This window comes from Engystomops pustulosus, chromosome 1, assembly GCF_040894005.1.
Source record: "Engystomops pustulosus chromosome 1, aEngPut4.maternal, whole genome shotgun sequence".
NCBI lineage: Eukaryota > Metazoa > Chordata > Amphibia > Anura > Leptodactylidae > Engystomops > Engystomops pustulosus.
In genome coordinates, this window is record NC_092411.1 from 250,047,200 (window position 1) to 250,061,982 (window position 14,783).

A 14,783-nucleotide genomic window follows, 5' to 3' on the forward strand; every position below is an offset into this window, starting at 1 on the left:
GCGTGTCTTTTACAGAAGTTACCGTGCGGGTTCACTATCAATTTTATTTTATTGTACGGTCTGTTACAGATGTGGGAAATCCCAATATGTTGTGTTTTTGATTTCACCCTTTTAATGTTAAATTTGATTTTATATACTGTAGGTTGGGAAAACAGTGAATCTTTATTCTTTTTTCTAACTTTTTTTTTTACAGTTTTTTTTTGTCCCAATGTGGAACTTGAACAAGTGATCATTTTAGCACTTCAGTGTAATATACTGTTATACTTATACATTTCAGAATACAGCATTCTGCTTAGGCTGACAGGAGCACTGTTAGATCATGCTGAGTGCATGCATACTTTTCTCTTAGCTATAGGCACGCCCCTGAGGACTCCTGGTTTCTGTTGAGGAGCTAATAAATGCTTATTAGAGTTAAAGATATGGTAGCAGGTAGAGGTCTGTGCATATCCAACTCCTTCTTTAATTATCTGTAGAATGTTGCATAAAATCCTAATTAACTGACCGCTATGTTCTTAGATCTTGTGACTTTGGCCTCATTGTGATGTATGACATTTGGGCTATAGGCCATCACTTTTCTGTACAGTTTTCTGTTTTATATGCCATCACATTGTAACGGTCCTTGTTATTACTCTTCTTGTCTTCTCAGTATGTGCACCAAAGGTGGATGCATAGAATTATTGTCACTTTCCAAGCAATAGAGTTACCTAAAAGCTGCAGTGACTTCTGACTTCTATATGATTATTGCTGAGAATCTCTAAACATATTCCACCCACTTACAAGGAAAGATAACCCTTAGAGAAACCTGTTCTGTCATTTTATGGGCGTAGCTATTGGGGGTAGAGGTGGCTGCATACCTAGGCACTGGTGACTGTTGGGGTGGGTGGGCCATGCTGCTGCAATGGTGGGTGGGAAAACTTTTTTCGGGGTTCACATTCTGGCCCAGGAGTTTGAGTTTTGCCTGAGAAGTTATTCATGAAAGTGGTGACATCGCTAAGATATTGTCTGTTTCTGGCAAGTCATCACAGGCCAGAGCGGCCATAATTCATGCTATTGCCCGGTCACAGGGTGGTTTTCTGTAAGTGGGAATGTTCAGTGTTTTTGTTCGGCATGGTCTGTCCATGTATCGGTGATAAGACATCCTGTGCATCCAGGAGTCCATTGTTGCTCATTTGTCTGTCTTCGTGTCCTCTCAGTCGTCTGTCCTGCATCCTTTGCTGCAACTCGTTCCTCAGCTTCATGACAGGAGGATGAAGAGATTCAAAGCAGAAGTATGTAACATAATTTTTTTTGTTTTTTTATTTGTCATAAATTATGGTTTTGTCTCACTTTTACCACTGGAACACGTTGCATTGTAAATGTCTGGTTATTTGTATACAAAAACAAAACATTCTCTTTACATTCAGAGATGGGACCCACATCTATAATGTATTTATGACAATTGCTGTGGATATGTCATAAATACCCAAGCTGGCTATACTTCTTTAGGATATAGCTGGCCCATCCTGAGAACCGGCCATCAAGTACAGATCACATGGGATATGTCCCTCTGCTTCCTAATGATTAGATGTTTGGCAGGTGAGAGCTGCAGTCCATTCATTCAGTATTTACAAAGTTCTATGCAACTAAGGAAAGTGATCAAAGACAGAGAATTTTGGGTTCAACTTTTAGAATTATGCTAATGAGCCAGCTGCTAATATGCTGTGATCTGGCTAAACAGGAGTTTACACTGTCTCACTTTCCCCCTGTTCCCTAAGTATTTCCTGCACATTGTCCAAGTGCTGAAGGAGCAGGAAGGAGGGCGAGACAGTGTAACAGCCTGTAAAGCTAGATCATAGAGTGTATAGGATAGCCCCTCAGACTCATTAGCATTATTTGAAACATTGATTTTAATAGGAAGGAGGCCATGGATAACAAATATAAGAAGATGACCTCAGTCATAGTGCCTGGATCTATAAGTAACTGTCCCTTGTTCGTCATGCTTGAATTTGATGGTAGTATTCCTTTAAACAGCAGGGGTTCAGAGGGTATAATCCCCACTGATCTTACATTGATGGCCAATTCTAAGGATAGAACATCAGTATTCTCAGCTAAACACACACACACACATTAAACAATATTTGCACCTATATTACCTTTTCAAACATACCCCAATGGCAAAGAGTCTTCACTACAATACAAGCATGGTTTGTCAATCTGAGTTTACTATGTAGAAAAGAAATTACAATAATCTGCATATCCATAAATAAAGGACCTTTTACTTCACAAAAAGTTCTTTGGCTTTTTATGTACACTAAGTTTTCTTTTTGTAGCAGTTTTATATTTATTTCCATATGGATTTGTTATTGTGTATTATAGTTATTGTTATCTCCCTGTGCCCATACATGTCTGTCTCTGTGTTTCTACATGGTGCTTTTTCCATTGTCTGAAGTCACACATTTGATGAGGGTATTTATGGGATATCTTCACAGGTGCCCAGTAATGGCAAAACGAATACCATATGACCGTGTGTTTGTTATGCCCTTTGAGTTTGAGAATAGTCCAGTCCTAGTGCGTTATACAAAGCAACCTGTCATTGGATATACCCATAGTGATACTGACCTAGAGCTTTCAATGGAAAGAAACATATGTACTTTTATTTTATTAAAATATTTCTATTTTTTTTATTGCAGGAGGAGGTCCAGGGTCCAGGAGGAGTATTAAGCAGGGGGTACTTTTTGTTCAGGGTATGTTATATGTATAATCTATTGTACAAATAAGATATATATATATGGGCTATGATATGAAAACAAGACTTTTCCTGAAGAATTATGTGTTATTTAAAGGGAACCTGTCACAAGAATTAAAATGACCTGCAAGGAGTCACAGGGGGGGAGAAGAGTCATGCTTGGATGCTCACTTGGCTCACTGGCCGAAATATTCAGCAGAACTAGTACATCATAAGATGCTAACCTCAGACGCTGTTACACAAACTTGTGATACTATTCCTGGTCTATGAGACATTTATCAAGCCAATAGACAAGTGGGCACCCCCGGATGACTCTTCTCTGTTTTCACTGTAGACATCTGCAAAGGAGTTGCGCCCACACCATCATTGCCAGGTTCTAGCTCTAACATAAAGCTGGCACCAGCTCCTCCTATCATTGGAACTGGAGAAAAATTATTCCATTAGATTAACCCCTCAGATGCTGCCTATGGAATCAAAGTACTTGGAAGCGGAAGCCACCTTTCTAAACCTGTCAGAAACACACAATTTCAGGGTGTTGGGGGCTACCATAGCAGCTCTAGAGACCTGATAGTGGCAGGGCCGGTTCTAGACAAAGTGGGGCCCTGGGCAAAACTGAAACTGGTGCCCCAAAATAAAACTATTTTATGACCAGTCACAGTCGGCAAGAGGCTCCCTTTAGTATGGTAATACAAACTGTAATTTGGGAGAATTTTTGTGGTTAGCACTACAGCCTTGCAGCGCTGGTCAAAGAGTTTGTTCTCTCTGTGTCTGCGTGGGTTTCCTCCATGTCCTCCGGTTTCTTCCCACACTACAAAAAATTACTGGTAGGTTGATTAGACTGTGAGGTCCATTGGGGACAGGGACCAATATTTTCTGAAAGCAGACACTTGCCCCATCACAAAATAAAATGCAATAAGAGAGAAAGTGTCAGAGGGCTTAAAAACATGAATATTAGTTGATATTATTCCTTCTCAAAATGTAGTAACATATAAAGTGAATATTTCCATTATCTGTGAGGTGCAGCAGCTCCTGTGTGCAGCAAATTCTCCCTGTAGCTGCAGGTTAAGAATCTGGAGGGGGGAGGACATTTCAGGGGGCTGTATCTCTGGCTCTTTTTTCTTATGAAAGAAGAGAGTCTCCTCATTTATATGAATCTGAATCTGAATTTTGTGTTTCTAAGTGTTAGGAAAACAGACCTATTAACTGTTAAAATGCCGTCAGGAGTGATTTTTATATATAAAAATGGCACCTGATATTCTCACTTTAAACCTGAATATCTCTGGATCCATAGCACCTAGAAACAAAATGCAAGATGCATTTGAAAGAAGAGATTCTCCCCTTTCAGTGGGCCCTGGGTAATTGCCCCCTTTGCCTACCCTTAGCGACGGCCCTGGATAGTGCCATCCTTTGTGACATCTACAGTATTGATGCAGCAGTGAATTATACTGGCATCCAGGTTTCCCAATGTGCCTAACAAGAGTCATGGCCTAAGAGATTGATTGTCAGTATAATACTGACAAGCTACAACTATTTTAACTGGTTCTCTATAAAACTTATATAGTTTGGATACTTTACAATAGTACTGTATCATTAAATCAAGATAATTTGTATTTTATATCACACAATGCATGTTTTTTTTACTATTCCCCTTACAAACATAAATTCATAAACATTTTTATGAATCCCATAATAATATCATTACAGTGTATGCTTATTTCATAGTATTTCCTAGCACAGGGTTGCTCTCCTTACATCAGATCAATAATGTGTATTGCCAACTGTGAGATGTGTTCACATCTGTGTGTGGGCTAGATCTGCATTACATATATATGCAAAAGAAAATGTTTACCCCATCAATATCGTTTTTGGATAGTATTCAGAAGCTATGTCATACTAAGTAACATGGTGCAAACAACATACAGTTTATACAGTGTACATATTTTTTATAAATTAAAAAAAGTGTATACCCAAATCTGCAAAGAGTTATGTGTGGGTTTCCTCCGGGTCCTCCAGTTTCCTCCCACACTCGAAAACATACTGGTAGGTTGATAAGATTGTGAGCCCCATTGGGGACAGGGACTGATTTGGCAAACTCTGTGCAGCGCTGCGTTATCTGTGCGCGCTATATAAATAAATGAATATTAATGTTCATCTACACTCATCTGGGTCAGTGGAGATAAGTATGATAAACTCCAGGAACCTTAGCTGTTTTCTCATCCCATATAGCTTCTGGTGTGCAGTTCTATAAATAAATGGCTCATTAAGAAAAGATATGTCATGTGTGTGTGCTACCTGCTTAAGATTTTATGCAACCTGTGGCACTTATTATCCAATTTGTTATTCTCTTCCAGCCACGTAATGGAAGGAGATCAGCAGGTTTCCGCTAAGAGGTATTTATGATTACATGTAAGTAATACGCACATCATATTTAAATAATATTGCATAATTTTCTTTTATCACGTTACTGTACCTTTTTGAGCTAAAAAAAAACAACATTGTTCTTAATGGTTTCATATTTCATAAAGCATTTGTCTTCTAAAGCCTGTAATTTTTCTCTTCTTGGTTAGAAAATCTCATTTAAACTAAATTGAATTACATTTCAGCTTAAAATGAATCAATAACCAGGATGACGGATTGTAAACCAAGCACACTGACATACTGATGTGTTAAAAATTATGCAAATGAGTTTGAGGGGCTGTTAATGAAGCCCTCCAGGCTCATTTGAATAATTTTTAAAGCCTTTTTTTTCTTAAAAGAAGCGAAAAGAAGAGCGGATCCTGCCAGAGGGAGAACACACCAGCATGTAAGTGTGCTTGGTTTACAATCCTTCATCCTGGTGATAGATTTCCTTTAAGGTCAGGGATGCATGGGCAGATTTGATGCAGTATCACCAGTATTTTATGCAGTATTACCAGTATTTGATGCAGTATTACCAGTTTTTAATGCAGTTTTGCCATATGTCTCTGGCCTAAATAAGATATGTTGAGCTCTCATGAGAACAGATATGGTCAGAAGAGTTTTTCAGTGTATGAGAATAACAAGGGGCTGTAGAGGACAAAAATAATGAAAAAGACATAAGACAATTTATAATTGTGTTGATTTTCTATATATGGTACCAGAATCAAACTACTTGGGAATTGTTGGGGGGGGGGGGGCGAGGGGGGCTTCTGTTCCCATTTAGTTCAGCAGTTTGAGGATCTTTAAAGGTCCTGAAAAGACTCTTGTATACATGTGTGTTAAGAGCATGAACACATCTATGAGGATTTTATAGTTGGGAGACCCTCTATTTATAATCTATTTAGGGCATTATGAGCCTTGATAGTAGGTTTAGGTGGCCATGAGCCTCTAGAAGCCTTATATCCTGGGCTGCTGACAATACTGACAAATAAAATCCACTAATGGCTAGTAAAGAAGAATACTGTTCCGCTTCGCCCTATCTGTTAAATACTCGATGTCAACAGTGTCTGGATAAGTGGCCAGTTAGACAAAGGAAGACATATTTAAAAACACACGGGCTATTGTTATAATGTAGGTGTCTCTCCATACAATCCGAAAAGTTTTATGGTATAACATAACAATCTTTAGTTTATATTGATGAATTTATTATTACTACTTTTATTTGCCATGTGTATAATACTGTGTTAAAATAAATTGATAAAAAATGGCCAAACTGATGGCTCTTGACTTTGCAGCCTGTCTTCATCTACAGGATGTAGGGTATCATTACACTTAATACATTGGGCCATTTAAGCTTCTTATTTAGATTAGTGTACAGCAGGGCAGGAATCCAGACTCTCTGTCTATACCGTGCCAGATAGTAGTGTTCTGTTCTGACTATTTATTGAGAGCAGGAACCCTAAAATTATGTTTCAACTGTATTATCTTTTTTTAATGAATCAGCCAGTATAACCTTCTTATATTCAATGAAAATTAAGAATCCTTATTTCTTCTTTATGATCTGCCATCATTTCAGCAAATGTAAGTTTTGGCTAAATACATATGAAAATAGAGTGGTGCTTATACAAGATACAATATATAGAACAAGTAAAAGATAATAATAATTCCTTTATTTATATAGTGCACACAGATTCTGCTGCACTGCACAGAACTTACCAAAATGGTCCCTGTCCCCATGGGGCTCACAATCTAATCTACCTACCAGTATGTTTTGAAGTGTGGGAGAAAACCAGAGGACCCGGAGGAAACCCACGCAAACATAGAGAGAAAATACAAAATATTTAAACAATTGATATACACTGATACAAGACTTTGAGACGAATCCATAATCTTTGCGGCAAATTAAAGCAATTTTGGGGTGTGTCTGGCCTTACTGAGCTCACTCATCCTTATTGTTAGAAGGTGCTTCCTACTGGCAGTCTCTGGGTCTCTATAAGATTTCCCAATGACTAAACGGGTCCACTATCAAGTTGTTTCAGTAGATTCCATCTGATTTTTCACTTTCAAACAGATGCTTTTACAAATATTTACAATATTTGAGGCACAAAAGCGGTTGACTCCTCTGGAGCCACAAACGGTTGCAGCTCTTGGCTGTGTTGCCATTACTAATTATACGGCTGATTTTATACGTTAGATAAGTTTCTTGGGGGTTTCAATCTCCGAGTTCGCCAAAGGTAAGAGGCAGATGTAGGACCTGTTACAGACGAACCATGGAAAGGATTGTTAGAAAGCATACCAGTGATGTCGCTCAGTGACTCCAGTAGATTGCCCCAGTTGTATACCGGGGGTACGAAAAGTATTCAGACCTCATTGCAGCCAATTGATAAGATGAAAAAAGTGGTTTTTTGTTCATTATTGCTCCTCATCTTGACAGGAAAAAAACAGAAATGTAGATATTTTTGCTAAGTTATTAAACAAGAAAAACTGAAATATCACATGGTCACAGTATTCAGAAGCTTTGCTCGGTAATGAGTATAAGCAGCTTTGGAGCTTGTACAGCCATGAGGCTTCTTGGGAACAATGCAACATTTGAAGATCCTCTGCCGTTCTTCCTTGCAGATCCTCTCCAGTTCGTTCAGGATGGTGAATGTTGGTGGAAGCCATTTTTAAGTCTCTCTAGAGATGCTTAATTGGGTTTAGGTCTGGGATCTGGATGGGTCAGTCAGGAATGGTCACAGAGATGTTCTGCTTTGTTATTTGAGCTGTGTGCTTAAAGGGAGTTTTCCAATGAATACAAGTTAGGCCCTATCCTGTGGATAGGGCCTAACTTGCTGATCAGTGGGGGTCTCAGTGAGACCCCCACAGATCACGAAAATGAGGGGTCCGATGGGCTTCCATGTACCTCCATCGGACCCCTTGTGGCTCCTGTAGAGGAATGGAGCAGCTGAAAAACACTTCCTAGCATGATGCTGCCACCACCATGTGTCACTGTTGGGATTGTATTTGGCAGGTGATGAGAAGTGCCTGTTTTTTTTCAACACATACCGCTTAACAACAAAAAGTTCAATCCTCATGTCATACCAAAGAATCATATTTCTCACAGTCTGGGAGTCCTTAATGCATATTTTTGCAGACTGTATGCGGTTTTCATATGTCTTGCAGTGATAGTTGTCTTTGTGGAGCTTTCTTCCATCTCTCTACTATGTCTCTGGCGCTCATCTTCAATGAGGGTTCTTCTTTATCTCTCTCACCAAAGCTGGTTTCACACGATTGCTTAGTTTGGCTGGACAGCTAGTTTGAGGAAAAGTGGTGGTTATCCCAAACTTCTTCCATCAATGGATTATGGAGGCCACTGTGCTCTTAGGAACCCTGAGTTGTGCAGAAATTATTTTGTAACCTTGGCCAGATCTGTGCCTTGCCACAATTCCGTTTCTGTGCTCCCTGGGCAGTTCCTTAGACCTCATGATTTACATGTGCTCTGACATGCACTTTGATCTGTGAGGTCTTATATAGACAGGTGTGTGCCTTTCCTAATCAAGTCCAATCATTGTAATTAAACACAGCTGGACTCTAATGAAGGAGTAGAGCCAACTCAAGAAGGTCAGAAGGAAATTGACAGAATGTGAGTTAAATATGATATTTTTGTTTTTCTTGTTTAGTAAATAAGCAAAAATATCTACATTTCTGTTTTTTGTGTCATGATGGGGCACAGAGTGTACATTAATGTCCAAAAAAGAACATTTTTGATCTAACCAATAGCCTGTAATGAAATGAAGAGTGTAAAATTTAAATTTACACATTGAATTGTCCATTGTGTCTATCGAAAAGTTAAATTACGCCATGATATTGGTGTCCCGGTTAATGCGTCTTATCCAAAATGTACTCTGTCTCCTACAGATATGAATCTCATATAAAGTGTAGAAAATCTGACACTGGATACATGGGGAAAACTGGCTGTTGGGCGATTGTTGTTAGTAGCGAGGAAAATGATTGCTGTCCTCTGAATCCAATCTGTGCCAACCTCTAAAATCATAATTTCTGAAAAAAGTGTGCAGTTGCCGAACAAGCAACAAGGGGGAACTCAGATTAGTTTGAGATGATATGGGGACCATGGCTGGATACTCTGGGGTTGGCACCTCAGATGCTGCCATGCAGTAGGATGGGACTCGGAGGACTGAGATCTGTTGATCTGTTTGTGGTAGTGTGCCAGGTTTAGGTGTCTTGCTTGTATGAATGTTTAATCCGTAAGCCATGATCATCAAGTATATTTATTTTTTCATCTGGAGGTCAGGACCAGTAGGGTGGGGATGGGGGTTTTATCTAGTTTGGTCTTGTATTAAAATGTAAAAATGTTTAATGTAAAAAAAATACACTGTTGTGAAAAGTTAAAGTTCTGTACTTTGTAAGTTTTCTCCTTCTAGATATAAGCAATAAAATAGTACATATCTTTGGTGGCTTAAGAGCATAAAGCCTCTTAAAAGCAGTTTATATTCTCCAACTTTGTGCTTCACATTTGTTTTAATGCTGCCAGGGCTTGTCATAGGTAAAATTATGTTGTGATGGACTATAGTTTCTATGATTCTTCCCTACTCTCTTCTCAGCTCAGTTTACGGCTGCCTGTATTACAAGGTGTAAGGTAGCGAGTTAACTGCTTACTATCCTTATATACAGCAACTTTGCTTCTTACAACCTGTTCATCTACCCAGCATATAAAACATGATCTTTCCAGAGACACAGAGATAGATGAGAGAGTCAGAACGGTAGAGAAAAACATGTGATGCACATAAGGGATCGGATCAGAGAGAGATGTCACAGAAGCAGGAAACAAACACGTGGAACATGTGACTGTATATGAGACTGGACTATTTTTAATATATTTTACTCAGTGTGATCACCTTCTGAAGCCCCCTGGCAGGTCCTCTTCAATACATCGCGGCCCCAGCATGGGCACTTTGTTCCAGTCCATCGCAGGCATTGTGACGTCAGCCGCTTGTTGACTTTCTAATGTGTGCACCGGAATCGGCACACGCTATGATGTCAGCTGATGTCATGGTGCCGGAGACAGACCGCACAGGCTATATACTACAGGGGCTTGCAGGCTATACACTAGAGGGGGCTGACAGGTTATACACTAGAGGGGGCTGGCAGGCTATATGCTAGAGGGGGCTGGCAGGCTATATACTACAGGGGCTGGCCGGCTATATGATAGGGTGGCTGGCAGGCTATATACTAAGGGGGCTGGCAGGCTATAAACTACAGGGGGCTGGCAGGCTATATACTAGAGGGGCTGGCAGGCTATATACTACAGGGGGCTGGCTATATACTACAGTGGCTGGCAGGCTATATACTACAGTGGGCTGCCTTGCTATATACTACAGGAGGCTGGCTATATACTACAGGAGACTGGCTGGCTATATACTACAGGGGGCTGGCTGGCTATATATTACATGGGGCTGGCTGGCTATATACTGGGGAGGCTGTAACCAATGCATTTCCCACCCTCGGGTTATATTCGAGACAATAGGTTTTTCCAGTTTTTGTGTTAAAATTAGGGGTCTCGGCTCATACTCGGGTTGGCTTATACTCGAGTACATACGGGTATACTGTTTCCATTACTCCAGAAGTAACAGCATACCTTGCTCTGCTGTTTCTATAACTCTATAGACCTCCATCAATGAATTCCTATTGAATATGGTGCTAATTTCTTCATCCTTCAGAGCATTGTGAGACTAATTTCAGATAATTTCAGGTACGTTAATTTAAGGGTAGGGAAATTTTCTAAAACAAGCAAAACATTAGGCTTAAATAAAAGGAGTAATTAGCCGAAACGAGTACAAGCTTTGTCTGTATCATGAAGTACCATATTGTGGTAGACAATACTTTATTACCACTTTACTTCATTACATAAACCAATCTTTAACCTCTTCATTATTCTCTTCCAGCTGACGAAGGCCTACCTAGGAAGACCTGGACACCCCATATTGTAAACAACTGTAACAATCTTTCACAATAGAATGTAAAGGATATTATCATAAATTATTTTTGGCTAAAGCTGCCAAATTTTCTTTAATTTCCTAATTATATTAAAGCATATAAAAACATTGTTTTTCAGTGTTCTACTGTGTATTACTATGGTGTATAATGAGAATGACCAATGACAGGCGCAGTTGAAGAGCTCTGCATGCTGAATACTCTGAAAGTATTGCCTGTTATGTCTTGTAAATAAATGCACTTCTCTGACCACTGTTTTTAAAATACATTTTTTATCTGTTAAACTGGTTCTTTTATTTGTTTTAACTTCGGATCTATGACATGCCTCGATATCATTTAGATGAATGCAGCTCATGTACTATTTTTTTGACTTATTGTAGTGAAAAATTCAGCCAAATAAAGTTGCATTTTGTTTTAAAAAAATCAGAATGTGCAAATTAACATGTATTAAATGATCTAGTTGCCTTTCCTACCTAAAATTTACAGTTTAAACAATATACATTGGAGGACATCCCAGCATACACTTTCATCAGTAGAGGATAATAGAGAGTTTTGAATGTACATACAATCTAACAAGACATGGATAATAGTGCCCCACTTTCAGCTGCCAAGTCCCTTGTTGCACCAATTGTATGTCTGCCCCTGCCTTGGGTGAATGTCTGCTGTACAGATTGTATAGTCATACATTAAATAGGTTCCAATGTATTAACTTTGAATGTAACTGTATGGAATAGAGTAATAGACTACACAGATGATTCCATTTAATAGTCCAAAGGAGGTCAAAATACTCTTGTTTTCAGTATGTTTGGTTAATAGAAAACCATGGTTACATTTGCGCCAGGAACAGTGGTAAATGAACCTTGCCAACATGATTGTGGATAGACCGATATGGGCTAAATAAAAACCTAAAAGGATGGATCATGGAAACTGTATCTCCACTTCCATGGAATGTTTTATAATATAAGAACTTCCTGTAGCCAAACAACTAATTGGAAAATAAGTTTGTAGTCAGAAGCTGCTTAAAGAAAATCTACCATTTGTTAATATGCGTTATGAACCAAACATACCTTGAGAATGCTGTAGCTACATTGATGCAGAAACATATCTTGTTTAATCCCTGAACCAAGTGGTTTTGCTGAAAAACAATTATAAAATTATTATAATGAGGCTCTCTCATTTCTGTGGATACAGCGGCGCTTCACTCACCCACTCACTGCTTCAGCCTTGTGGTGCACAGCATGAGCTAAGAATACATCATTACTGTGTTGTTCCTTACAGTAATCAATCGCTGCACCATCCCCTAGCTGCTGTGTATGAGTGATCCAGCTCGGGTTGATTAGTCCTGTCTGGATAGTTCAGGAAGCTTATGTCGGCGCCAAGCTTTCCCAATGTCCTGAATTTTATAATTATTTTTTGAGCAGAACCACTTGGGTTAAGGGATTAAACAAGATATGTTTCTGCATCAATGTAGCTACAGCATTCTCAAGGTATGTTTGGTTCACAATTCATAAAATCGAATGGTAGATTTTCTTTACAGCTACCAGGTGGAATCTACCATCAAAAATAGATCTGATGGTAGATTTCTCCTGGCTACCTCAGCTCTATTATTTCATTAATTTAACGATTATTACTGATTAGGGCAGAGACCGGTGGGAAGAATCTAGCATTAGATCTACTTCTGATGGTAGATTCCTCATGGTAGGTTTCCTTAAATCTTTTTTCATTGGAAGTGACCCTATCGAATGCACATAATGAAGATTGGACTGTATACTTTCAGTCTGATGGAAATAGCAAATGTACTTTAATTTTAGATATTGTTTTGTGATCATTTTAAATTTGTTACAGATCAAAAGTAAAAGTTTACATGATTTTCTCTTACTGCAGATATCCACACTGTAAGAGTTTGCCTCAGGCTAACCATACTTCACCTAAACGTCTATAATTGGAAAAAAGTGATTAGAGAATCAGTTATCTTTAACCATATAATATTTAATCACTTGAAGTGGAAGTCCCTCTGGTGGACTGACAGATTTTGTGTGGCACAGGTTACACCCACACAAAATCTGGTGCTTGGAATCCTAGAACTATTAAAAACATTATACTACATGCTACCAACATAGCTTAGAGGTACCTAATATTCATTTTTATTACCTTGCCAATTCTGTGCAGTACCTCTGATTTGATGTTACCAGGGTTTGTTACCATAAAATTGGCATAGAAACCCTGAAATTCTCGCAAATACTTGCAAATGTCTGTAAATGCAATAATCTTCTCCATCACGCCATCTCCATGGCAAGTGGGCATGAAGGGGCACAGTCGGTGGCAGAGTGGGTTGGCAGGGGCAGGCATGCTGGGGTACTACGTAGACCAAGCAAACATTCACCTTGTGTAAAACTATGCTAGCTGGAACAGTTTTGGAAACCAACCAGCGCAGCCACCTGCTGAATACCTGCCTAAGCCTCTTGTACCTGGCGCCACCGGAGGGGACGGACTTCTATTGTATGATAAATCTCCCCCACTGCCTCCATCACGGCAGAGGGCAAGTCCCTGTTTTATACAATTACTCACCGACTTTATACACAATACACCTCTCCTGCAGGGACAATGGTCGGCATATCTGATAATCATTCATACTGTATTATTGGCTGCCTGGCATGTGAAACACAATAATTCCAAAGATATGGGGAAAGTCTGAGCGGGGAGGTAAAATGTCGAAATGGCAAGTAATATGATATGTGATTTTCTTTGCTAGATTAAGCTCAAAGAGACTAAAAAAATAACTCAAAAGTAATTAATTCGAAACAGAACTATTGTGGAATTAGGAACATACAAATAAAATTATTTTGTCCGTGTAATAGAATGTTATACAGTTTATAGTATTTTTTTTACATGACAACACCTAATAATAATAATATGAAGAGCATTTTGTACTTCCTGGAATACCCACAATGCATTGCTGTAGTTACTATATTATCTTCAGGACATTTCTGTAATTACTGGAAAATGAGATGGTTCAAGGTGAGGCTAAAATTATGTGATCATCTGAGGAAAAGAAGAGTTATTATATAATAAATACATGAATTCTCTGGATCAAATCACAGTCAATGCCACTAAGTTAAAATTAAGGAAGTGAATGCTATGTGAGCATTGATAATATTATGGGACGGTATGCTGCTCATTAATACAGTAAGATAACTGTGCCAGTGCACCCCTCATGAAGGTGGTGGTTGGCTTTGAAATTATATAGTGGCCCACTGGGGCACCAACTTCCCCATGGGCCAGTCAAAACCTCTGAATACTACTTTCAATATATTAATTTCCATTATGTAGGAGAAAAATAAATATATAATAATAATAAAACATCACAATCCAAAATGCTGTTTCCAAACTTTTTCAGAAGTTTATCAATCCATGGAGAATGGATAATGGATAAAGTTATCCACTGGGCTAGGCTAAGTTAAAGAGAAGATAGATAGATAGATAGATAGATAGATAGATAGATAGATAGATAGATAGATAGATAGATATCTCAACCACAAATAAATGAATGAAAATGCAGTTTAGGCAGTGATTTAGTGGACTTGGCTATGTTTGACCATCCATAGTGTAGCCCTGTATGGATGGCTGGTATTATTTAAGCTACTGAATTTTTTGTGAGGTATCATCTGTG

General features: G+C 38.8%; 1 protein-coding gene across 2 annotated transcripts in view; it reads left to right on the forward strand.

The window, feature by feature from the left end:
* NMU (neuromedin U) overlaps window positions 1-11,565 on the forward strand; it is a 36,433-nt gene extending 24,868 nt beyond the window's left edge. The window contains exons 7-10 of one of the 2 annotated variants that reach the window (XM_072132012.1): window positions 1,194-1,268; window positions 2,670-2,723; window positions 5,077-5,131; window positions 11,065-11,565. In XM_072132012.1, coding sequence (XP_071988113.1) covers window positions 1,194-1,268; window positions 2,670-2,723; window positions 5,077-5,112 — 165 coding nt within the window. In that variant the 3' untranslated portion in view covers window positions 5,113-5,131; window positions 11,065-11,565. The remainder of the gene's footprint in view (window positions 1-1,193; window positions 1,269-2,669; window positions 2,724-5,076; window positions 5,132-11,064) is intronic. The other variant, XM_072132011.1, reaches the window with a different exon arrangement.
* Window positions 11,566-14,783: the final 3,218 nt, after the last annotated feature.